We start from the raw sequence: 27,665 nt of genomic DNA, 5'->3' as shown, positions 1-27,665 counted from the left end.
ACACATGAGAACACACATTAATGTCACATATGAATGTACACTTGTACGTATACGCTAGGAAGCACATGGTTCACATGAACACATGAATTATGTGCCTCACATGAACTGCATGTGAGGCACATAATTATGACCTTCTTGCACCTCCTGCAATCAGTCTGTGTCTTCCTGTCTGCTGTTGTACACATCTGAACCCCGCTTTTCTCTTGTCAGATGCATCAACTTTCAGTTTATTTTACCATATATATCATATGAATTGTTTGTAATTGAGACAAAGGTCTTTAGCAAAGACTTCATGTAATCCGTAAATTAAGATCACTGTCTGTTGCCCCCCATCTTCTGTTATTACTATACAAAAGTATTATTCAACCTATTATGGTGTATTGCTCAGCATGTTTCTTCACTATACTGTCCATGCCTAACAGAAACAAACTTTACAGTATTACCCGTATTGCGTCCAAGATCATCGGACTTCCCACACCCACACTTGCGGAGATGAATGATAAAGCCATCACACGCTTAGCACTCTCAATAACAAATGACACTGATCATCCTCTGTATCGCTACTTCGACCTCTTGCCATCAGGGCGTAGATACAGAACCTTGACGTGGCACAAGCTACGGTTTAGTAGGAGTTTTGTCCCCTCAGGCCCTCAGCCATCGCTGCACTAAACAATCTGCTAAGCAAGCGCCCCCGTCGCTAGGATGGTTTTCTGTGTATAGTGGGGACCTGATGATCTGTCTTATGTTGTTTTGTGTTATATGGTTTTGTGTTGTTTTTGTGTTGAACAGACTGTGAAGACAAATTTCCCCTTGGGGACAATAACGATTATTATTATTAAAGGTGAGGAACCAGTCTTCTTGGGGATGTTGTCTCCCTGGGTCTAGCTTTGACTTCAACGGTCTCACGGAACTTAGTCCTAAGTTTGGAAATGGTACTAGGGCTGACACCAAAGAATAATGCTGTAACATAACACAATCTTTCCATGGGTGGCTGCTAATACCGTTTGGTATTATTGAGGGGGAAAACTATTGACCCTGGGAAATGATTAGCTTGCAACAAAAATATCTTAAAGTTTATAAACAGCCTTTCATGTCCTGTCCTGTCCTGTCCTGTCCTGTCCTGTCCTGTCCTGTCCTGTCCTGTCCTGTGTTGTTTGTTCAGCTCTGTTAGTTCTTGTATTTGCTGTATTACATTTTGGTTCAACAGTGAAATGTTGTAAAACAATTGTGTCCCTGTAAGTTATTGTTGATTACTCGGCTACTCACTTAAAAATTATAACTTAACATAAAACACACTTATGGCATAACAGCTTTTGCTTTTACTTTTACTACCTGGTGCATGTATGGTTCTGTGTTGATTACATTCAAATACAATTCCCCTTTCTTTCTTTTTTATAATTGTTACTATGTCTTGGTGGAGCCTCGACCCATGATGGACTTCCTAGTGTTTTTCTCAGGTCTCAGCAGGATTATATAACACTTTGGGCCAAACAATGCCAGCAATAGACCAAAGCTAGATGCTAAAATAGCAAACACCTCCACTACATCTGCATATTTGCCTGGAGAGCTGATATATGCCGGGATGAAGGCTATCCACACGGCACAGAAGATCAACATGCTGAAGGTGATTAGCTTGGCTTCATTAATAATAATAATAATAATACATTTTATTTGAAGGCGCCTTTCAAAACACCCAAGGTCGCCGTACAGTTTAAAAACAGTCATTAAAAACAGGCAAGGAAAACATACATCAACATGTTAAATTACAGAATACACAATATATCAAAACACAGATAAAATACAGCATAGCAAGAATCAATAGTAGGAGATGAGTGAGGTTATGTAAGCAGATAAAAGGGGTGACGTGGGTATGTTAAAGTGAGTAGGCCAGTTTGAACAGGTGAGTTTTGAGTTGAGATTTGAAAATGGATATGGAGTCAGACTGTCGGATATGAGGGGGTAATGAGTTCCAGAGTCTAGGTGCAGTACAGCTAAAAGCCCTGGCGCCCATGATGCCGATGCGGGCACTGTCAGGGGGCACTGTCAAGAGTCCAGCTGAGGAGGAACGGAGGGAACGGGAGGGGACATAACCCTGGAGAAGGTCAGAGAGGTAGGTGGGGGCGAGGTTATGGAGGGCTTTGTAAGTGAGGAGGAGGTTTTTGTAGTCAATACGGTAGGGAATGGGGAGCCAGTGGAGTTGGATGAGGATGGGAGTAATGTGGGCGGATAGTTTGGTACGGGTGATGATCCGTGCAGCTGAATTCTGGATGAGTTGTAGTTTATGGAGTAATGTGGTGGGTAGGCCAGAGAGAAGTGAGTTACAGTAATCGATGCGGGATGTGACAAGTGAATTAATGAGGATTTCGGTGCTGGATTGGGACAGTGATGGGCGTAGTCTGGAGATGTTGCGGATGTGGAAGAAGGCAGACCGGGTGATGTTATTTATGTGAGGTGCAAAAGAAAGGGTGCTGTCAAGGATTACGCCGAGGCTCTTAACTTGAGGGGAGAACGGGACGGGGAAATTGTCAATGGTGATGTTGGGGATGGTGGTGAAGTTAGACAGTGTGTTTTTGGAGCCGATGAGCAGGGCCTCGGTTTTACTGGCATTTAACTTTAAAAAGTTCCTGCTCATCCAGCTCCGGATGTCCTGGAGACATGCAGTGAGGGAGGGGGGAGGGAGGGTGGTGGAGGGTTTGGTGGAGATGTAAATTTGAGTGTCATCAGCGTAACAGTGGAACTGGACACCATGGTGACGGAGGATTTTACCCAGGGGGAGGAGGTAAATGATAAATAAGAGTGGACCCAATACTGACCCCTGGGGAACACCCAGTGACACCGAAGAAGGCCCAGATCTGTGCTCCCCCAGCTGGACAAACTGTTGTCTGTCCGTGAGATAAGAATCAAACCAGGAGAGTGCAACACCCGTGATCCCTATGTTAGCCAGGCGCTCCAGGAGTAGTGGGTGGGAGATGGTGTCAAAGGCAGCGGAGAGGTCAAGGAGAATGAGGATGGTGAGTAATCCAGAATCAGCTGCACGGAGGAGGTCGTTTGTGATTTTTGCCAGGGCAGTTTCGGTGCTATGGTGGGGGCGGAAACCGGATTGAAAGGGTTCATAAAGGTTGTTGGAGTTGAGGTGGGACTGGAGTTGGGTGGCGACCACTCGCTCGAGGGATTTAGAGATGAAGGGGAGGTTGGAGATGGGGCGGTAGTGGTTCAGGTCAGTTGGGTCGGCGCCAGGTTTTTTGATGATGGGGGTGATTGCGGCTATTTTAAGAGCGGGGGGGACTGTTCCAGAAGAGAGGGAGGCGTTGATTATATTAGTTATTATAGGGGAAATGGATGGGAGGCAGGCTTTGACAAGGGTAGTAGGAAGGGGGTCTAATTGACAGGTGGTGGACTTTGATTTGTGGATGAGCACAGAGATGGTGGATTCTGAGGTGGGGGTGAAGTTGGAGAGGGGACTGGGAGGTGGTTGGTCAGCAGGATTCATCCAGGATGGGTCGACTGTTGGGGCATTGAAGTTGTCTGGGAGATTCCTTGCCATGAATGCTAGGGCGAAGCTGAGCAGTGCCAGTAAACCAATATAACCAAGTAACACTGCAAAACCAACTGTTGACCCCACATCACACTCATAGACTATCTTATCACTGCGGTATTGTGTGTTTTTATGAGGAGTTGGTGAGGCAGACAGGAGCCAAACTGTACAGATTACTGCCTGAATGAAAGTAAGAACCAGAACGGTTCCTCTCTGCTGCATGGCACCAAACAACTTCAGGATGTCTCCACTCCCAGGCTTGGAGGCCCTGAACACGGCCAACACCACCATAGTCTTTACCAGAATACAGGAGACACACAGAACAAAGCTAATCCCAAATGCTGCATGTCTCAGCTGGCAGGTCCACATTCTGGGACGACCAATGAACAAGAGTGAACACATGAAACATAGTTTGAGTGACAATAACAGTTGGAAGCTGAGTTCTGAGTTGTTAGCGCGGACCATGGGTGTGTCTCGATGATATATGAAGATTCCTAGGACAATGGCACACATGAGTGTGCCTAGCAATGAGATGTTTGTCAAGGAGATGCCCAGGGCCTCGTGGTAGGAGAGGAACTCGACGGCCTTAGGGATACAGTGGTCACGCTGGGGATTGGGCCAGGATTCATCTGAACAACTGGTGCAGTCTGTAGAGTCTAACAATAACAATTACAATTACAGTTTAGGCATTTAGGAGACAGAGTGAATAACAATAAGCAAGGATAGCACAAGGTAATACATCAAATGAAAAAAATAGTCATGTAGGATCATAGGTAAACAAAACAAACAATTGTAGAACTAGAAAAGTGTGCCTGCAGCTCGCTAAGTGTATGCATTATCATTTAAATATTAGCATTTGTAGCAAGAGCAGTAACATTTCTTTACATTAGCATTAACATTTTAATGTTACCATTAGCATTTTTAACATTAGCATTAGCAGAAGTAGCGGTTAGCATTAGCGGTTAGCCGTTAGGTCTGTCGGACGACCCATCGAGTTTGAGAACAGTAACATGTTGGGAACTGGAGTTATGGATGTTTAAAGCCCAGCCAATCGGAAGAAAGAGGGGGAGGGGCTTATCATTACAGCTTGTCCCTATTGGCCATCTGTGGCAGTTCACCCTGCCACTAACACCAACACCACATAACCACATATACACTACACTACAAAAGCCCAGGTAGCATACAAGGTTATTTTGGTGGGTGCACACACTAAGCTTTAACTATAATGTTTCCTGCGTTATTTTGTTATTTTTCCCCATAAACTGTTAACATGAATGACACAACACAGGGTTAGGGTATTATTGTAGTTTATGGTTTGTTCATTGTGATGGATTACAAGTGTTTAACTTATATTATTTCTCTTTCTTCTTGTCACAGTGCTTCCTACCTCTGGGCAGTGGAAAAGGACCCGAAGGCTGGTTCAGGTGGCCTTTTATAGTGCCTGTTCCAATTAGGGAAGCCTGCTTGGTTCATCCCACAGGACCATACCACCTGTGGGATATTGTAAATAAAGTGACCTATTGCATTATGGTTGTGGGTAATGTAAGAGACATGTATTACTAAGTATAAAATGGGGTTACAGTATATGCAATTGCAGCCCATGGTCTGTCTTTGTAAATAGAAGGGTTAACTGGCTTGTAGAGTCAATCAGGTTTGGTATGGTCGGGTGGGAGGGCCTTAAGCTTTATAAGGGTGAGCCCTGCCACTGCTCAGCAGTTAGTAGTGAAGAACTGTGGGGAGCTGACCTGGGCCAGCCTGGCCATTGTTTGATTAGCATGTTGGATGCTGTTTGTGCTTTGAACACCCCTGCTGTGGATACTCTGTGAAAGGTGAATAAACACATGGTTTTTGCATCAAAGAACTCTTGACTTTTTCCTGATTTGGGATATTTTGCTATTTGAACCTTTTGAGTCTTTTTGAGTATTTTTTGAGTACTTTGAGTATTGAGTATTTTTGAGTATTTTTTGAGTACTTTGAGTATTGAGTATTTTTGAATATTTTTGAGTATTTTTTGAGTACTTTGAGTATTGAGCATTTTTTGAGTATTCTGAGTCTTTTTGAGTATCTTTTGGAGGACTGAAGTATTTTGAGTCTTTTTGAACATTATTCAAGTGCCTTTTTTGCACATTACCTTCACTCTAGGGACAGAGTGTGACATTTTGGTGGCAGTGGTGGGATGGGGCCTCGAAAGATCCCCAAGGGGGTATTGAAAACCCATTCCACGAGAAGTAAGACTGAACTCCCACCTGAACCAGATGAGCAGGAGTGGGAGGATGATGAAGGGGAGGAGGGGGCGGCCGCTTTCCGTCGCCATACCATTCCACCCCAGCAGGAGATGGTGGATTTGCTGAGGCGGTTTATGGGGGCACAGAGGGACCGTGAGGAGCTGTTGGTGAGGGAGATGCGGGGCATACGGGCAGCAGTCCAAGCTGCCAACCAACCAGCACCACCAGCCCCACAGCATCCCCAAGCAGAACCACCAGCCCAACAGCACCCCCAAGCAGAACCACCAGCCCAACAGCACCCCCAAGCAGAACCACCAGTCCCACAGCAGCCCCAACCAGCACCACCAGTACCCCGCAAAGACCCCAAGCTGCTTCCATTCCAGGAAGGAGAAGATATGGAAAACTACCTCCTCCGATTCGAACGAATCGCCAAAACCTGGGCGTGGCCAGAAGTAGAGTGGGCCTACCGGCTTGTGCCTTTATTGACGGGGAAGGCATTGGAGGCCTACTCCGCCATGGATGAGGAGCTTTCCGACTCGTACCCAGACCTGAAACAAGCATTGTTGGCCAAGTTCAACATTTCAACCGAGACGTACCGACAGCGCTTCAGAGACACAGCAGTTCCACCAAATGAAGTGCCCACCGAGACCTACCAACGTCTGAAGGGCCTGTATCGGCGATGGATTAAACCGGACCAGACCAGCGTGGAGGACATCGGCGAGGCCATCATCTTGGAGCAGCTGCTGCGAGTGCTTGCACCTGACATCCGGACCTGGGTAAAGGAGCATGAGCCCACCACTGGCTTGGCAGCAGCCAAGCTGGCAACTCAATACGTCAACGCCCGGAGGACACCAGCTTCCAGGCCACCACGTCAGCCCACCCGAGGCAACAACCAACAAGATGGGGCGAAAGCTGGGTATGGGACTCAGGGGAACAAGGGGTATGTACAACAGCCTACTAATACCAGTCAGGGGAGAATGGGGGTTAGTACTACTAGTAGATATGGGCCACAGGCTAGCAGCAGTCGTGGTGAACTCATTTGTTTCTACTGCCAGCAGCTGGGCCATAAGGCCGCCGACTGCCCCCTAAAGAAACCGAAACTGTCTGGTTACTGTTGTGTGCCCCGCAGAGAGATGTCTAGAGAGCTAGGCATGAAGTCAGAAGATGCCTCATTCTATCCAGTGATTGTTAATGGTGTCCATGTGTTAGCTTTTTTGGATAGTGGAAGTTCTATGTCTTTGATTAAGAAATGCTATCTGACAGAAAGTGGTATTGATTATGGGCACAAAACTGACATTGAATGTGTGCACGGGGACCAGAAACCATACCCCACCGCTGAAGTTACCATCGGTGTAGCTGGGCAGGCATTTTTGCTACAGGTGGGGGTTATGGACCATTTATCTGTTGATTGTATCCTGGGGAGGGATTTGCCAATTTTGCGAGAGCTAATTGCAGAGAAACAACAGAAAATTGAAACATGTGCTATGGTCACAAGGTCCCAGGTTAAAGCTGGCCTGGAGCCTCTCCCAGATCTTGATGGTGATCTGTGTGAGGGTGCTTCCAAAGGCCCAAGAAAACCACGGCGACAGCGCCGCCTTGAGAAAATGGAAGGCACCTTTAAGAAGGTAGAGAGTCTAGAGACCTATCCTGAACCTGTTGATGTTAATTGGGACATTCCAAATGACATACAGCAGTTGCAAATGTCTGATCCTTCTCTGTCTCCTTTGTACAAGCAGGTTGAGGATGGGGAGGGGAACAAACCTACTGGTCCACATTCCATGATTGAAAATGACATTCTGTATGTGATGGGGGATGCAGGTAAACGCTTAGTTGTACCCACCAGTTGTAGGCCTCTTGTTTTACACCTGGCACACACCGTACCATGGGCAGGTCATCTAGGGCAGCAGAAAACATACACACGGCTGGGGTCACGGTTTTACTGGCCAACCATGTATAACGATGTCAAGCATTTCTGCACCACATGCCCAGATTGTCAACTCACCACACACCTCAAGCCCAAGCAGGTTCCATTACACCCATTACCAATCATTAGCACCCCTTTCCGGCGCATAGCCATGGATATTGTCGGTCCCCTGGAGAAGAGCAGCTTAAGGTACCAGTACATACTTTTTATCTGTGACTATGCCACCCGGTTTCCAGAAGCTTTTCCCCTCCGAAGCATCAAGACCCCAAAGATAATTGGTGCACTTGTCCAACTTTTCTCTCGTGTAGGCGTTCCGGCAGAAATCTTGACTGACCAAGGCAGTAACTTCACTTATGGTCTGATGAAACAGCTGCACAAGGAGCTCGGCATTAAAGGCATTCGTACTACTCCGTACCATCCAGAGACTGATGGCCTAGTTGAGAGATTTAACCAAACCTTGAAGCAGATGTTGCGTAAGTTTGTCTCTGATACCGGCCGGGACTGGGATAAGTGGTTACCCTTTGTCTTGTTTGCCTACAGGGAGGTGCCCAAGCATCCACAGGGTTTTCCCCCTTCGAACTCCTCTATGGATGGCCAGTACAGGACCCTCTGGACCTCTTGAGGAAGGAGTGGGAGGAAACCAAAACACCAGCACCAGAGGGAATCCTGTCCTATGTGCTCCAAATGCGTGACCGCCTGGAGAAGTACCGTGAGGGGGCCAAAGAGAACCTGGAAAGGGCGCAGCAGGACCAGAAGCGCTGGTATGACAAAAGGGCTCGGCAGAGGGAGCTGAAACCTGGCCAAAAAGTCCTGCTCTTACTCCCCACGTGCAGCAACAAACTGTTGGCAAGATGGCAGGGGCCCTATCCGGTGCTGAGGAAGATGGGACCAGTGACGTACGAGGTGGCTCATGCAGACAAGGGGAAAGCAACCCATATCAACCTCCTCAAAGAGTGGAAGGAGCGTGAAGTTCCAACCGCTGAAGTGTTACTGGTGCGGCAGGTCCAGGAGGAAGATGGTGAGGCTGATTCCAACCTACAGCAACTCCTCGAGCCGAAAACCATTGACCTTGATCACCTGCCATCCCAACAGTAACAGCAGTTACAGAGGCTACTGGGGGAGAGGCCTGGGCTGTTCCGAGAGGGTCCAGGGCGAACCACGCTGACTAAGCACACCATCCGTATAAAGGAAGCAGTTTCTCCCATTCGTCAGAGGCCATATCGGATCCCGGAAAGGCTGGGGGTGTCTCTCAAGGACGAGATCCACAAGATGATTGACCGGTGATCGAGCCATTCGAGAGTGAGTGGTCCAGTCCTATGGTGATGGTGCCTAAGAAGGATGGTTCTCAGCAGCCCTGTATCGACTTCAGGAAGGTCAATGCTGTCTCCCGCTTTGACGCTTACCCCATGCCTCGAATAGATGACCTGGTGGAGCGTGTTGGAAATGCCAAGTACATAACCACACTGGACCTCTGCAAAGGTTATTGGCAGATTCCATTGGAGGAGACATCGAAACAGTATACAGCCTTCCGCACCCCATCAGGGCTGTACCAATTCACAGTGATGCCATTCGGACTTCATGGAGCGCCTGCGACGTTCCAGAGGTTGATGGACACTGTTCTCAGAGGTTTGGAGTCCTTCAGTGCTGCTTACCTGGATGATGTAGTCATCTTCAGCTACTCCTGGGAGGACCATCTCCAACACCTCAGACAGGTCCTGCTGTGCATTGAGAGAGCCGGGCTGACCCTCAATGCTCAAAAGTGTGTGTGGGCCAAGGGTGAAGTGCAGTATCTCGGGTTCCAGCTGGGAGGTGGCTCCATTCGCCCTCTCGTGGACAAAGTCGAAGCCATCCGCAATGCTGCACGTCCACGTACCAAAAGGCAGGTGAGGTCTCTGTTAGGCCTTTTAGGATGGTATTGCAACTTTCTCCCTCATTACTCCACCCTTGCGCCCCTCTAACTGACCTAACCCAGAAAGCAGCACCTTTCTGGGTTAGGTCAACTCAACTGTCAGCGAAGTTAAACCAATTAAGGTGAAGAACTCTGAAATAAGTCAAATGACACCACCCACAAGCTTGTACGACAAACGGTTGATGAGTTATAGCCAAATACATTTTCGGCCAATCAGAAGAGGGGCCGAGGCTAAGTTAAACCAATTAAGCTGAAGGACTCTGAAACAAGTCAAATGACACCACCCACAAGTCTGTACGACAAACGGTTGACGAGATAAGGCCAAATAAAGTGTTGACCAAATCAGAAGAGGGGGCGGGGCCAAGTCAAACCAATAAAGGTGAAGAACTCTGAAACGAGTCAAATGACACCACCCACAAGTTTGTACGACATACAGTTGATGAGTTATAGCCAAATAAAGTTTCGGACAATCAGAATAGGGGGCAGAGCTAAGTTAAACCAATTGAGGTGAAGAATTCTGAAACAAGTCAAATGACACCACGGACAAGTTTGTACGACAGACGGTTGATGAGTTATAGCCAAATAAAGTTTTGTACAATAAGAGGGGGGTGGGGGCTAAGTTAAACCAATTAAGCTGAAGGACTCTGAAACAAGTGTGCACCACCCAAATGACGCCACCCACAAGTTTGTACGACAAACGGTTGATGAGTTAGAGACAAATAGACGAACAATCAAGTTTCGACCAATCAGAAGAGGGGGCGGGGCTATGTCAAACCAATTAAGGACAAAGACTCTGAAACAAGTCAAATAGGGTGGGGCTAAGTAATACGTCCCTATCGTCCGTTTAAGTTCAGACAGAGTTTTGAGAGGTTAACCATTCTGCAAACTGGAGTAATTAAGTGTGCCTGCCATGCAATGCAATGGCAAAACACTTATTGTAATCCGCCATACTTAGTTAAGTGTGCCTGCCATGCAATGGCAAAACACTTATTGTAATCCGCCATACATAGTTAAGTGTGCCTGCCATGCAATGGCAAAACACTTATTGTACTCCGCCATACTTAAAGGAGCACGAAACCCCGCCTCTTAATTTGTTTTATGGGATTTCAAAACATGAAAAGAAATCTGAAATGTAGGCGTGGTTATCTGCTGCTGTGGGGGGAGGGGGCGGAGTAATGCGCATATCATTGTGTTCTATCTAGAGATGGGATAGCCGGAGGCTGATGCTATGCTGTCGGCTATTTTGTGACTGTGTAGTGTAGTGTGTGTGTGTGTGTGTGTGTGTGTGTGTGTGACACGTGTTTGTGTGTGGTGACAGTGCGCACACGCACACACACTAAACGCCATGTCCACATGCACGAAAAATAGCCGCGCCGCTTTCGCGACGCATTGTGAGCTTGTAGATCGGCAATTTTTTTACATTTACGGGTACATTTTGAATCCTGGACGTTTACTTGCAGCAGAGTGTTTCTACATCGCAGTATTAATATACTTCCAACATGTAACAAGTGTTACTTTCCACCACTGAGTCGAACAGCAACAGCCCACCCCAGCCCCACGGATCACGATCGAGACAGCAGCCGCAGTACCTGCCCGCCCGTCTCTCGCCGGAGAGGGTGGACAGGTTCCTGGCATGTCTTCACTCTTTTCATCTAGACCGGGAGGTCAGGTACAAGGAGTGCATGAAGTTGACAGGGCTGATGGCTTCAGCGGTGCAACTTCTTCGCTTGGGCAGGTTCCATATGAGACCTTTCCAGCGTTGGACACAGGCTCTCAGGATTCCTTCCCTGCAAGGGTACAAGAAGGTAGTGGTCAACCAGGCCTGTTTGGCCTTGGAGGGACGGGGCGTTTCTGGCCAAGCGGGTGAGTGACCTTCATGCGCTCTCAGTGAGTCCTGATTGTATGAGGTTTCTCAATAATGACTCCAAGGTTCTTCTTAAACCGCATCTGCGGTTTATTCCTAAGAACCAGGTGATCCCGAAGGAGCCTGTTGTGTTGACGGCTTTTCACCCTCCTCCGTTTGCTTCGGAGGAGGATCTTTGTCCTGTGAGGGCCTTGAAGGCCTACTGTGACAAGACGGTGAACTGCAGGTCTACTTCTCAGCTTTTCGTGGTCATGAATGCCCGTCAGCGAAAAGCGGTGTCCAAGCCCACCTTGTCCAGGTGGATTGTGGATGCCATTAGGTTGGCATACGCCTGTGCGGGTTCCGAAGTGCCGGAGGCACTTAAGGCCCATAGCACTAGGGGTGTGTCGACTTCTTGGGCCTTGTCCAAAGGGGTCTCCATTAGTGAGATTTGTTCGGCGGCGAATTGGTCTTCGCCCGTCTACCTTTGCGGCCTATTACCACCTAGATGTGGCGCCTTCTGCTCTGGTGCATTCGGTTCTAGGTGCTGCCGCCTCTTCTACGGTGTAGTGAGGCGGCTCTCCCCTTCCTGGGTCAGCGCGCGGCTGTCCTGTGGATATTTGGGGGGAACCTGAGTTTTTCCCTTATAATTACTGTAGTATTATGAGGCGGGCCCGTGTCTGCTCTTAGCGCATAAGGCGGACTACGGTCTGTCAGGGTCTTTCTTTACTGTCTGAACACGCCCAGGCCCTGTGGGTCTGGGTCGGTCCGGTCTCAGGAGGGGTCACGCCCGTTTTGACGGTGCCTCCCTCCTGGGTTATGGATTGTGTGTGCGACGGTTTTGTCGGTTCATGGCTTCTCGGGGAGTGTATGTGTCCCAATGGGGGACCTTTTCTGGAGGTATGATAATAAACGGTCGGGTTCCGAACGGAACCCTTGTTTATTTAATAACGGAGGAAAAGGTCCCCCAGATTAAGGCCCCTCGGTTCGCAAGTTGCGGGCAGAGGAGCGGTTTAGAGGACGCCATGACAGGCGGGGTTACCTTTATGCACTCGGGGGCGGCGCCCTCGTTTGTGAGTGACAACCCTCCCGACAAATAATATTTGACGTACGGGAGTATATGAGATTACTCTGTTGCATCGCCAGATGGCGCTGTATCCCAATGGGGGACCTTTTCCTCCGGTATTAAATAAACAAGGGTTCCGTTCGGAACCCGACCGTTTTTGCACCAAAGAACCTTCAGTTTCGGCCAACCAAGAAAAGACAACAAACGTAAAGGAGAAGTAGCCGATCAGAGTGCTTTGGTTGGCCCAGTGGATGCGAAATTTAGATTTAAAAAACTCACTCGTTGATTCTCGTTCAACAAAATGTGTTTTACTTGAAAAAAAAAAATATTCTCAGGTCAAATATCGATGTGCGATTAAAATGCGATTAATTGTGATGAATTAATCACAGAGCCTGTAATTAATTAGATTATAATGTTTTATCACATCCTAGCCCTAATATATATATATATTATCGCGTTAACGGTGTCAAATTCATTTTTGGGATTAAAATATTTAACGCAATTTAACACATGCGCAGCATAACCGGCCCATTCACTGCAGCCGAGAACACAGCCTGCCCTGAAACGCAGCCTGCTCCCCCGATCCTCCCTCCCCCTTCCCCCCTCCATACACTCACATCTCACACTCAGTGAGCAGAGGGGGAGACGCTAGCTGAAAAAAAGTTGTTAAACCTCTTGGAAACATCGCTGCCACTGGATTAATAACTGATCATCAATACAGCTCAAATAGAGATCTACTACTACCTTTGGCTGTTCAATTAGAGAGGACAACAGCAACACATTAAAATCCACGATATTAGGCTTCAACTGCTTGTATTAGATCCAGAGAAATGGTCGTGATGGATGCGACCAATAATGATTAATTATTTTTTTGATGACAGCCCTATATATATATATATATATATATATATATGTGTGTGTATGTATGTATGTACATTGCATGGGCAAAAGGGGCAAGGTTAAATGGATACAGTATTGTTGTAAAGATGACTTAGCGTGCATACCGGTAGCTACATTACAATGTAACCTACCAGTCTCATTGCTGATCTCTCCCTCAGAACAAGCAATGCAGTCAAAGCAGCAGACAGGTTCCCCTTTCCTTCTGGCCAGACGGGTTCCAGGGGAACAACTCTCACTGCAGACTGACCGAGGAGGCTGCAGAGGAAAGAAACAGAATTAAAATGTTGCACTGGGAGAAAGTGAAAAAGCTCTATATAGTCCCTATAAAATGTTTTCCCCCAGTGCACAAGAGGTTCGCCTCCCTCCGCCGTAGGGTTGGAGGGGGAACAACTAGTCTTAATGGGGGACTTCAACGAACACATGAGTAATGACAGAGATACTTGGACTGGCGTGATTGGAGGAACCCCAGGCAGTTGCAAAGTACCGAGAGGCCCGAAGGGCAGCAGCCACGGCCGTGACTGAGGCTAAGCAGCGGGTGTGGGAGGAGTTTGGGGAATCCATGGAGAAGGACTTTCCGGTAGCACCAAAGTTGTTCTGGAAGATCATAGACACCTCAAGAGGGGAAAGCGAGGAACCATCCAAGCGGTGTACACCAAGAATGGGATGACTTCAAGTGAGGAAGTTGTAGGGCGGTGGAAGTAACACTTTAAGGAATTCCTAAACCAAATGACATCAGATCCACCCTCCATGACAGGAGCAGAGCCTGAGGATGATGGGGGATTTACGTCAATCTCACTGAGGTAGTTAAAGGTGTATTCAGTGATAATGAAAGTGGCCGGGGGTCATCTTGTCACAGCGTGGAAATGTTTAGTTTTTTATAGATTTTCTACACCATTATAATGTTCTCGTTTTGATCATTAGACCCAATCACTGAATATCGGTAGGCCTACGTCTCCAGCTTCAGGATATGTATGATACTGATTTACTACAAGACTGTGGCATTCAGTGGAGTTCAGTAGTTTACAATCTAGGCATTTAGCAGACGTTCTTAATTCAGAGCAACTGTGGTTCTCAAAACTTTTGTTTTGACCATCATAACTAAACATCATAACATAACTACGGCCATACTCTACCCTGATTGGTCGAGAACTGGCTGGCCACCTCTGAAAACGGAATCTAGCTATGCTCGTAACACGGGCCATGGTGGAAGTCCTTATATGGTCAGCACACATTATAGTGAGGAGAATGAATGGAAAATGTACCAATTATATTTGTATTTGAATTAAATACAATCACTGAATATACCTTTAAGTAACTCCGGGGGTTGATGTGATTCGGCCAGAAATGCTGAAGGCTTTTCAACATTGTGTGGAAGTCTGGGACAGTGCCGTGAGAGTGGCAGACCGGGGTGGTGGTCCCACTTTTCAAAAAGGGGGATGAGGGCGTGTGCCAATTACAGAGGTATCACATTACTCAGCCTCTCTGGGAAAGTTTATGGCAAGGTACTGGAAAGGAGGATCCGGCCAATTGTTGAACCTCAGAGGAGCAACTGACCAGCTCTTTACTCTTGCAGGGATCCTGGAGAGGGTCTGGGAGTATGAATATCCGGTCTACATTTGTTTTGTTGATTTGGAGAAGGCATATGACAATATGACTTAACACCAGTTGAAGGAGTTTAAGTACTGCTGCCCCGCGTTCCCGACTCCGGATAAGCGACTGAAGATGGATGGATGGATGTATGTATGTATGGATGTATGTATGGATGGATGGATGGATGGATGGATGGGAGTATGTGTGCTACATTTGACAAAGACCGGTCCAGCAGTGTCCAAGATTAGCTGCAAACAGACAGACAAACACACACACACTGGGGTGAAAATATGATCTCTGCCCACAGCGGTCTGGTGGCCTAGCTAACTGACAATGACATTCAAATCATTAGCTCAACATTAGCTATTGTAGAAAGTGAAAGTGACCTTTGCAGATTCAATGTCCCAGAAGATTCTGTCTTCATCAAGGATGAGTTGTTCACCTGCAGAGGCTGACTTCTTGAACACACCTACGTGTTGAAGCTCTGTGCTTCCATCAGGGAGCCACGACCAGTTTATGACATCATAGATTGGTAAAGCATCACCATTCTCATCAAATGATACGTCATCACCAAATGATGTCGTGAAGTTGACGTTTTCCAGGTAATACATGAGCTAGAAATGTTGATGAGCAAAGTTATGGAGAGCAAGATACTACTGCATACAATATACGGCCCTTCCACTGGTGTATTTTTTTTTTATTCAACCCAGTTTGAATCCCTTGTCGTCGTTGTCGCCCCCATGCGTACGCATGCGCCACATTTTAGTACGGTAAACGTGATAAAACAATAGAACGAAGCAAATTAAAACATTTTAACACTCACTTTTTCTTTTCTCTAATTACATCTAAAATATGAACCCTTGTTGTAAAAAAAACTAAACTGTCCTTTAAACATGTGTTTTCTAATACTCCACATGTATTATGGAATGTCTTTGATTTCTTCATGAAATTACTGACAAAAATAATTTCATTTGTTTTAAATGAATGAAAAAAAGCTCTTTTGGGAATGTTTTTTTTTTATATTTTGAAATAATAATACTAATGAACAAAATGTAGGAAACAAAAAAAAAGAATGCATCTGAGTTCATAAGAAAATTGCTTTTAGGGAATATTTGTGAAATCAATACATAAATGGATGATTAAATGAAAATAAATATAAATGGATCAAAATAATTCACCTCCGGGGCATTAACACCAAAAACTAACTCCAAATTCTGATAAGCTACTATACCACTTTCATATCACTTTAACTCATACTGTGCCCGGGCCACAAGGTGCCGCTAGAGTGCCAGACATTTCTGTATAGGCCTTCGCTCTAACATCCGTCTACAGAGGCAGTAGTGCCTTGTGATTTCACTGCACCCACTGTTATGGATGACGAGAGGAGGAAGTTAGCTAACAGTTAGCTATTAGCTTCTTTATTTTTTAGAAGCCCGATCTGAAGCTATTTTAGTCACAAAAAAACTATGTTGCTGCTCTGGGAACACAGTTCAGAGAAAAAGGTCTCTAAAGATGTGAGTTTGTATTGAAGTGGGCGGCGCGGTGCGGCAGCGTTGCCCGATTACGGGCCGATGTAAACAGAGTCTCAGTCCCAGCCATGGATGGAAAATTAGACCGGGGCTTCGTTGAGGCCTCCGATTAATTAATTAATTTTATTAAATATCCCGGACTAGTCCGGGATAGGCACCCCGGAATATGTTGCGCCGCCGACAGTCTAGATTGAGTTTTTTTGGGGGGGCTCTAAACTTTATTTTAAACCATTTTCAATGGAATACATCGTCGGACAATCTAGGATCACTCGTTGGAAAGCGTAGGACGAGCCAAGACCACCCACATCTCTACAAGCAGCTCAGGGTAAGTAAAATAGCAAAAAAAACATTGTATTGGATTGAAATAAAGCCGAACTTGTTCGGGATAGGCACAAAAAGGGTTAAGAAGATGTATTCTATAGCAGTAGTGCATTGACAACATGTCCCAGGATGCTTGTATGTTACTTCCTGATAGACCAATAAACATACTATGCAACATTACTCCACTGTGTCCCGTCTCGTCTTTATACATGGTGTCGGAGTGAAAAATAACTCAAAAGTTACTGCAATATACTCCCACGAAGCGGCGGACATTTTTTCATCAAGATAGTCAGGAGTAAAGTCTGTGCAGTCTGATCATTTAGGAAAACATGAAACGCTGAAAGCATGACAAAAAACAACTTGAGTCAGCTACACACATGGGAGAGAACGGGAGAAGTGGCAGAGCGACAAACCTTTTTCTGTATGTCACCAGCAAGGAAGCATACAGAATGGAAATAGCATTTGAACAAATATAACACCCAGAACCATTTGACTTTCTATCTCAAATCCGTCAGAATGGCCTAGATGCTATGCAACGTTACTTCACTGTGTCCTGTCTCCATCTTTATACTTTGAATTGTGAATTCATATCACACCTGCCATGGCTGCATTGTCTGAAAACTGGCGCAGCTGTGTCCAGTGAAAGGCCCTCTTCCTGGCACACATTGCAACATGTCATGGAGGGCATGTGCCAGGGCATACACAGCCTTGTACACATTATAGTTGATGCTGGCATTCTCCAAAAGGGCAGTTACTGTTCCCAGGTCCTCTTGTCCAGTACACACTTGTCCACCGGCATCCACCCACTCTGACGGAAGGGGTGCAAATTTACATTGAAACGTGTGTTCCCAAAACTGCCTTACCTGAAGACAGACCATAAAGCTGAAGATCAATTTATACTTTGCCCATGAGCTCAAATACAAGACACATCACACGGGAGTGTGTCGCTGTTACTACATCTCATCTTTTCGACACCCGACTCTAACCCTCACCCTAACCTTAACCTCCGTGGAGTGAGTCGTTAACCCTCCGGTCGAAATGATGGGCGTTCGCAAAAGCAAGATTTCCCCCATCACACTATGTGTCTCAAAATGTGTTCATGCATTCACACTGTGTGCCCACAGACAGTGTTGCAACAAAATGTAATCAAGTAATGTAACTGAATGTGATCTTTATGGGGAAGGTTTTCCAACCAATCAGACTATGTGACCCTTAATTCTTCCAGAGCTATGTTTTAACATCATTTGGACCTCCCTTTTGTCAGGACCTTACTCAAGAAACACAACCTTGATCTCTCCATGCTGGGTAATGATAGACATATTTCTAATCTGCCTTTTCTGGGCAAGGTCAATTGAATGTGTTTCTACAGAACAATAAAGGTTCATAACAAATTCCAATCTGTCTTCATGGAAAGGTCACAGCACAGAAACAGCACTTGTAAAGGTAATTAATGATCTAAGGGTGTCCCGACAATAAAAATGTTTCCGTTCTCCTACTCCTTGATCTAACAGCTGCATTTGACACAGTTGATCACACAATTTTAATACATCGTTTGCAGCACTTGATAGGGCTGTCAGGCACGGCCTTGTCTTGGTTTTACTCCTACCTAACATAAGGTATTTCGTCAATCTAGCTGACTTTGATTCAGACAAACACAACATCTGGTCTGGTATTCCACAGGGCTTGTGCGTGTTTAACTGATAAACTAGTGCCAAGTTAGTGTGATGATCAAGATAGTGTAGCGAAACAGGAGAGGCCCTACTATCAGGTCAACTATTATAATGGGTTTGAGTGGTTAAAAAAACAGATGTCAGCTTGAAATAGCAGCTTAAATACTACAGTGCATACCATGCTATGTTCACGTATGTAGTCAGGGTCGTTGTCAGGATGTACTTTTAACAAGTAGTCCTTGAGACCTGGTATCTCTCCACGGCGGATGGCAAAACCCAGGGTACCTCTCAGGTATGGCATGTAGCGAGGAGACTGGAGTGGGCTAAAGTATACCCATACCCAAGTGGCTATCCATTGCAGACCTGTCACATTCTGCTTTACCACCTGTGAAATGTGTTGATATGGTCGCAGTTAACTATGAAAACCGTCACATCTTGACCGTAACGCCTCAATGTCTATAGCTGATGACGTGTTGTGACATCAAATTGTGACATCACATTCCGTCCTTGTCCCTTGTATTCCCATTGTATGCCCATATATGGAGATCCCTGATGTCATCAATATTAAGCCCATAGCTTGGAATGCCCATATATGGACATATTGTGTGAGTCTCATGTGGTCTATAACGTAAGACATCTATGATGTCAGACAACAGTCATATCCATATTTGGGAGAATATTTTGTCCACATTTCGTCCAACCTAAAAAACCAACCGCAACTTGAATCACACTTGCAAATGAATTCCGTCCTGTGCGAATTCCGTCCTGCACAACCTCGCCCTTTAGATGAACAATGATAATCCCAAATGAAAAATTAATCATGACACCAACCTCTTCCATGAGCTTAAGCATTTGGTATGCAGGTGTAAATGAAATGACCACCCGTGCTGTGGATTTCTTCATCACAGTGACAATCCTCTGTAGTTCAGCAGGGTCAATCTTCCTTATGTCATATGGCAGAGCTTCCACATAGGCCAGACAACCCACACCAGACTGGGCCAGCTCATACAGGAAGGACTGGGCAGTTTGGCTGTTACCTTCACCATCAATAAACAGCAATCCTACCCAGGTCCAACCAAACCGTCTCAGAATCTGGAGCACAGCTCTCACCTGATTGGATTAAGAATGGAGTGAGAAGCAGTGGTGGAAGAAGTATAAAGTATTTTTTTAGTAGTACTCCTGGAAAAGGAGCTAAATAGCTCTAACATGTCGCTTTATCCGGTCAAAAACCAATGGGAAAATGTGTTAACAAATGTCCGGGCTTAAGTAAACTGAAGCCAGCTACATCAGGCCTAGATATGGCCTACATCCTGGCATCCTAGCATCACTGATTACATCAGTTTTTGTGAGAAGGCGTGCATTCCTACTAAGGAGGTTCACTGCTTCTCTAACATCAAACCATGGATGACAAAGGAAATCATTCAAAGGAAAGGGGGATTTGTTCCAGGCAGGAGAGGGAGAGGGGATGAAGGTGGTGGTGGTTGCTCAGGCAAAGGGGAGCTACAAAGCTAAGCTGGAGAAATGTCTGCAGGAGAACAATACTAGAAAAGTGTGGGGACTGGGGAGGTTTCAGGAAGATCACAGGGTACGGTTCTGCTAACTCAGCTGTGTCAGGCATGGAGGAGCTGGCAAACGAGATTAACCTTTTGTCAACCGGTTTGACGGAGTACGTGTTTCTGTTCAACAAGCTGTGGCTGGGTCAACCGCTAGCAGGAGAAATGGTGACCTCAGTAGCCACTCTGTACCCCCTCCCCTCTGACCCCCACCATTGAACAAGTGAGGCGCCAACTCGCCCAGACCAACACCAGGAAAGCAGCGGGACCTGACAAGATCAACTCTCGGGTGCTTAAGGTCGTTGCAGAGCAGTTTGCTGTCCCCTTCACACATCTCTTCAACCTCTCCCTGAGGACAGGGAGGGTGCCACAACTGGAGAGAGGGCGAGATCATTTAGCGACCTACAACCGGGTCGCGACGTGGTCGGTAGTTTTCAGCGACCGGGTCGCTAAATCGACCGACTGGGACGGTAAAACCACCGACCGGGACGCTAGAACCACCGACTGGGACGCTAAAACCACCGACCGGGACGCTAAAACCACCGACCGGGTCGCTAAATCGACCGACCGGGACGCTAAAACCACCGACCGGGACGCTAAAACCACCGACCGGGTCGCTAATTCCACCGACCGGGACGCTAATTCCACCGACCGGGACGCTAATCCAGCGACCGGGTAGGTAAATCCACTGACCGGTGGTCGCTTCCACCGACCACCGGGCTACTAACCCTAACCCTAACCCTAACCCTAACCTCAGTAACCTTACCTCAGTTAGGCTAACCTGCCACGCAAATCCACCGACCGGTGGTCGCTTCCACCGACCGCTTCCACCGACCACCGGGCTACTAACCCTAACCCTAACCTTACCTCAGTTAGGCTAACCTGCCACGCAACCTCCCGACCGGGTCGCTAAATCACCGACCGCGTCGCTAAATCACCGACCGCGTCGCTAAATCACCGACCGCGCCGCTAAAGCGAGCGACCGGGTCGCTAAATCGACCGACTGTGGCGCAAAATATTCCGACCAGGTCACCAGATGTACCAACCGGGTCGCTAAATCTACCGACCTAAAACTGCAGGCAGGTCGGTAGATTTAGCGACCGGGTCGGTCAATTTAGCGGCGCGGTCGGTGATTTAGCGACCCGGTCGCTCGATTTAGCAACCCGGTCGCTCGATTTAGCGACCCGGTCGCTGAAAACTACCGACCACGTCGCGACCCGGTTGTAGGTCGCTAAATGATCTCGCTCCTACTGCACAACTGTGGAAGTCCTCTTGCATCGTCCCGGTGCCTAAGAAGATCCGTAACTCTGTCTGCAACGACTGTCTATTGGGGACCAGTTGCCTTGACATCAAAGGTCATGAAGGCCTTTGAGTGGCTGGTACTGAACCAACTGAGACAGACTGTTAGTGAACACCTGGACCCCCTTCAGTTTGCTTACCAGGCTGACATCGGGGTCGACGGCGCCATCACCTACATGCTCAACAAGGCCCTCACCCACCTCTAAGATCTGGGCTGCACAGTCAGAATTGTTTAATTTTTTATTTCTCCAGTGCCTTCAACACTATCCAGCCTCTTCTGCTTGTGGAGAAGCTTGTGCTGATGGGGGTGGAAAAGAGCCTGGTGGCATGGATTACGGACTACCTTCCGGGCAGACCACAATGCGTGAGGCTGCAGAACTGTTGGTCTGATGTGCTGGTGAGCAATATGGGTGCCTCCCAGGGCACTGTGCTCTCACCTTTCCTGTTCACTCTCTACACATCTGATTTCCGCTTCAACTCCAAGACCTGTCATCTACAGAAGTTCTCAGATGATACTGTGGTGGTCAGCCAGATCTCTGGCGAAAACACGGCTGAGCAAGATGGTGTGGTGAGGGACTGGTGGTGGTGGACTTCCGCACGTAAAGTACCTCCGGTGCCAAGCACCATTCATAGGGAGGTGGTGGAGTTTGTGGACAACTACACATTCCTAGGAATGCACCTGAACAGCTCCTTGGACTGCTACTGGTCCGACAACGCCGAGGCGATTCACAGCAAGGGGAATGCTACAGATGTTCTACCAGTCGGTTTTGGCTAGTGTTCTTTTTTTCTATCTATCTACAAACAGATCAAAGTTTTTTTGTCCGGGCGAAAACCGTGTAAAAAATGCCTGGGCTCAAGGTTTGTTGTACACCAGGCCCGGGTCCCATTGGCCAAGCTTTGCAGGATGCCCTGTGATTGGCTAGTGAGACGACGATGATGAAAGTTACTCATAAATAGCATCCCTGACTTCACGCTAGATGTAAAAAATGTCCGGACTCTTTATGGTTTGCATATATGTCCCATATATGGCTTAATTTGATTGAACATCCCAAATTAGCCACACTTAGCAGGACTTAAACTAAACTACACTCGGGCGAGGTGCCAAATTGCGCCTCATGCACTCAGACCAAAAGAGTCTTTGCAGAATAAATATTTACTAATCATTATCTTTTTTTCTCTGTATAGCTCACCTTTGGCATCACTGCATTGCTTTTAAACATTGTGCCCTTTTAATAGGCCTATGTTACATAAACACATCGAATCAACCTTCAAACCAGACTTTCATCTGCCTTCACGTGACCATCCAATGGTGTCGCACGACACTTTTTACAGCAGACATTTTGCCGTTAAAGCAGGAAAAGCAGTGTTTGCTGTCCTCTGGTGGGTGAGATAGAGGTAATGCATCAATAACTCATATAAAAAATAAAAAATAAATCTCTGGTCTCTGGTTCATGTAACTTTTCAAATCTACACCAAAATCTAATCAGGTTGAAAATACCTGGGGCGGAACATACGTACCAAGCATGAACGTCATATGGTTTTCGAGCTCTACCCACATACCAGACAGCTAACATCACCCTACTTGCGCGCTCTGCTTACTCAAGTAAGGTGCAAGTAAAAAAACATATATATATATATATATATATATATATATATATATACTATTCATATTTGCAAATCAGTCAATCTTCTAAATAGATTCTATGCTTTCAACAAAGACCTTCGCTCCAGCAGTAATGCTCACAAGCAAAGGTGCTATGTAGAGGTGGGGCAGAGTAGTCAAAAACTGTGCTCAAGTAAAGGTACTGTTGCTTTAATAATTATGCAATTAAAAGTATCGGCACCAAGGTGAAGGTGTACCCAGCCTGTGTGCTCAGTACATTGCTGTATGGCAGTGAAGCATGGACCAATTACTCCTACCAAGAACATTGACTCAACGCCTTCCATCTATAATGTCCTGGCAGGACCGTATATCCTTAACAAGAACATTCTGGCACAGGCAGGAACACCAAGCTCTTTTGATCTGCTTACTCAAAGGTGCATAAGCTATTTTCAGCCGCATGCACAATGGCAGAATCCCAAAAGACATGCTTTATGGGGAGCTCCAGGACCTAAAGGAAGGCCTCATATTTGTTTTAAGGATGTCTGCAAGCGAGAAGTGAAGGCAGGCAATATCGACCCAGCAGGCTACAGTAAGTATGAGAAGTCAAAAGAGCACGCACATCTTATAAAAACTTTCCGGTGCAGAGCTAAAAAAACATACAGAGTAGAAAGGAGGAGGCTCGCACACCGTCTTAACCCATACAGGGCCAGATTTCCAAAATATGAATATGAATGTGCGCTTATAACGCCAGGAAATAGCTATTTTGTATCCCCCCAGACCACCTTAACCAGACCACCTTAACGAATGCACGTTCAGCATACCATACCACCAGATGACCACTAGAGACCACCATACACCATACACTGACATGGTCCCATGTTAAGCCTGTTTAAATCCACATAACAGGATGAGAGGCTGACTTGGTCCTCATTGACTTAACATGGACGGGCCGCCGGTCACCATTTCAGCTCAATACTGTTCAATTCGTGCTTGATCGTCTCAAACCACCATTGGTATGGGCATCGGGACGTATATAGATGCCACACAGAAAGTTTCAGAATCAAAATCCGACCTAGTGAAGCTACGTGAGGGTCGGATGGTTGCATTGAGGCTAACGCTAGCAGAGGCCTGTTGTCAACAGGAAGCCCTGGTTTAAAGGTGACGTCATAATCGTATCCTTTTTTTTCACGGTTTACGTGTGGACATTAGCTGAGGTAAGCTAACCATTTCGCTCCGTCTATAAACACATATTAAAAGCTTAAACAATGCTTTTATATAAAAGTCGCTCCGAGTCGCTCGGCACCAAACGCCATAGTGAACTAGTCGCTCGTAAAGTCGCCCGGCGCTAACTGAGTTAAGCTCCCAAAAGAGTAAATTTATTGCAACGTTTCGACCCGCAGTAGGTCTTCGTCAGGCATGGCGACATACAGAGAATGTGAATGTTAAATACAAGCACAACAAGTGGTGAGTAGCAATGCACACAGCTGATCACAATGTTACAAACAAAGTAACCCCACCCCCCTCTCATTACCACGTTAACAGGCTGCAGTGACCAATGACAAGCCTCTGTAGGGTAAAATACATATCAAATTATATTATTATATCAGGGACTAAGGGGGTTACAAAGGGGACACATTCTCCAAGATGCAGAGTGATACAAATAAATAAACTGCACAGCAAAAGCAAAGAAACATTGTGTTGAGTGACTCAAAGTCTACAAAATGTCACCATTTAATTAATAAAAGTACAGCATATAGCAATATATAAATGTAAATGTAAGTAAGAACAGGATACAAAAGGGCATCAAAACAAACAATGACAAATGCAAAAACAATGCAAATATTAAAAAGGCAAGTATATAAAACAAACATAAAGCTAACCTAAGAATGGTTTGATATCAAATTCCTCGTTAAGGCCGTGAGGGGCCATAGTGTTCAGTGAGTAGATGTAAAAAGCCCCCCACGTGTGGGGGTCTGTTGACCTTTTCAATACCCCAGTACCTTAGACTAGAGATACTATGGCCCATTTGTTTAAAGTGGGCAGCTACAGGGTTATGAATATCACCACACCTAATGTTGCTTCTATGCTCACTTATTCGAGTCCGAAGAGCTCTGCTGGTTTTCCCAATGTAAGCTAGTCCACATGGGCATTTAATAAGGTATACAACATAGGTCGTGGCACAAGTAATGGCTCCATGAATGGACATTATCTTGCCACTATGAGGATGAGTAAGGGAGTTGGTCTTGGTGGTAAAACTACACTGAGCACAATGTGAAAATTTGTAAGTAGTCATCAAAGCTGGAACATAAAATATTTGATAACATATTTTGTGTGTAGTAGTTTACCTGGAAGGCATCATTTGGGATTGTTCTAAAGAATGACGGGAACTCGTTCCTCTCACTCAGACAGGAGCAGGTGTCAACATAGCTGACCTGACAAAGACACAACACATCTGTTACATAATACACAAAAATGTGAGACATTTTAACAGATGCTCTTCTCAAGAGCAGTGTTGGGTGTGTAACTTTATATTAGTGATGTATTACTTATTATGTATTACCTTCATTTTAAAGTAATAAATATTGTTACATATTACTGTCTGAGCAAGAGTATTTTATTAATATTACTTGACCTTTAAGTCACTTTCACCAAAATGCCCAAAATTAACAACATAGTCTACACCCTCATTTTGACAAATATCATGAAATCATGTAATTATATTGTATGCTCAGAGTTGTTCGCTACTGTAGGCCACAGTATAGGCCAAATGATTCATTCATTTATTAAATACATGTTTATTTATTTGACTTAAAAAAAAGTAAACAAATCCCTTTTTTGTAGAAAATGTATTTCTTAATATTTTGGACAAAAGAGACATTTTTACATCAAGCTGCCCAGATGTCCCGTAGGATATCTCTTTTAGGCCTAAGCATTGACACTTTGCTATTAAATTCGTAATGAAAATGATCAGATTAAGAACAAGAATTGTTGGGCTAACTGTTTCACTGTTAACCCTTGTTTTGGGCATGTTTGATCTGCGCCAGAGAAAACATCCATCACCCAATGCTACAGTTCGCGGCCACAAGGCTCTTAATGATGCTGTCAGACCAAACGTTTGATAGTTCTCACTAACACTAACACATACATATTAGCTTGCGTTTTCTCTTCAGTTATAAGGCTTATTAGGCGAATTGTTCAGAATATCCGGGCGCGTGTGCAGTGGTTTCCACTCCACCCGACAATGCATGAGCACGCAGCAGCCACAGAAGCATGCCGCTCAGAGCGCACTAGTGTTAATTTCGTCGACTAAAACTAAGACGAAAAATGTTTGTCGACTACCTTTTTTCACTGACAAAAAATAAATAAATGCTAGATAAAAACTAAGCTATTATGACTAAAACTAAGAATACATGTACTGACAATTTTGTCAACAAATAAAAACGAGATCAAAACTAAGCTATGATGACTAATACTAAGACTAAATGTACTGACAAATAAAAAGAAACTTAAGGTCGTTGCACACTGCTGCATTTTTTGGCCGAATATAGGAGCGAATTTCGGAGCACTTAATAAAGAATTCAACCTCACGTTATGTGCTCGTTCGTGCATGCGCACGCGGGCGGCAAGAGATGGATTGTGTTCATCTTTGTGAAATACCGTGCAGCGTTTACTCACTGAGCGAGTGTGTTTGTGCCTCACCACGGCGCTGATCCTAGCGGGAGCCCCACAGCAACCGCTGCAGTGTCAGTCTAAAGAGCCCTTTAGACTGACACTAAATAAAAAAATGGCTCATAAAATTAACACTAGAGCGTACACCAGACATGGCAGAGAGGAAAGCTGAAGGCACCTGAAGTCCAACCCTCTGTTACAGGCCTGCTTCTTGTGTTTTATTTTGTTCATCACTGTTAAAATCAATGTTGATGGTCAGGTGGTTTGTTTATGAAAATTCTGATATATTGGCTCAAAACAGGACAACGGGACCCTGGTCGGTAACACATATATTGCAGATTTTTTTTTAGTAATGCGTTATATTGCCCATTACCGCAATTCGGTATTATATTAGTAATATATATATATGTTACTTTAGTAGTGGTGTTACCCCAACACTGCGCAAGAGTGACAATACAATAAGCAAAGTAAATAATCACAACATAGAAGTAATTAATAGAGGTGTAGAGCCTCAAGAAACCATCCCAGGTAAACCATGAACCTAGCATCTGTCTAAGGCTTATATAAGTTTGTAAATTACTGTACATTCTCATCAGATGTGGTCAGAGTGGAGCAGAGCTTTGTTGTGTTGTACTGCAAACACACAGTGGCAATAACAATTCACCCATATTCCTCTCTCTCTCTCTCTCTCTCTCTCTCTCTCGCTCTCTCTCGCTCTCTCTCAAATGTTACAATATAATAACAGATAAAATATGCTAAATATATTAGATAACTTACCATGGGCATTCTGTACAAACCTAATATTCGAGAGATTTGAACAGACATTCTTCCACCTCCGCACACAAGTCCCAGCATTGGAGGGGACCCAGCACAGCTCTCATTCAGTTGAAACACCTCTGTACCGCTGACCAGTGTCAACGCTGCAGGGACGCCTCCAAACGGGACACAGTTATCATAGATTCTATATCCTAGAGTCACGTTGGGTAGAAGGCTGGGGTTTCTGTTGATCTCGTTAATGGCAAAAGCCAT

The 27,665-nt window shown here is 45.7% G+C and overlaps 1 protein-coding gene across 1 annotated transcript; it reads right to left on the bottom strand.

Annotated features, from left to right (window-relative positions):
• Positions 1–1,404: 1,404 nt before the first annotated feature.
• Positions 1,405–27,665, bottom strand: LOC308306266 (extracellular calcium-sensing receptor-like; the record flags this gene model as incomplete). The annotated part of the gene is made up of 9 exons (XM_080751166.1): positions 1,405–1,632; positions 3,506–4,191; positions 13,534–13,657; positions 15,379–15,606; positions 17,439–17,705; positions 19,344–19,622; positions 20,340–20,414; positions 25,313–25,399; positions 27,546–27,665. The coding sequence occupies 9 exons, from the start codon at positions 27,663–27,665 to the stop codon at positions 1,405–1,407; spliced, it is 2,094 nt and encodes a 697-aa protein (XP_080607292.1).

Source organism: Nannobrachium achirus, assembly GCF_963921795.1.
Source record: "Nannobrachium achirus genome assembly, chromosome: 20".
NCBI lineage: Eukaryota > Metazoa > Chordata > Actinopteri > Myctophiformes > Myctophidae > Nannobrachium > Nannobrachium achirus.
The sequence above is the reverse complement of the archived record's forward strand: the minus strand, read 5'-3'. Positions and strand labels throughout refer to the sequence as shown.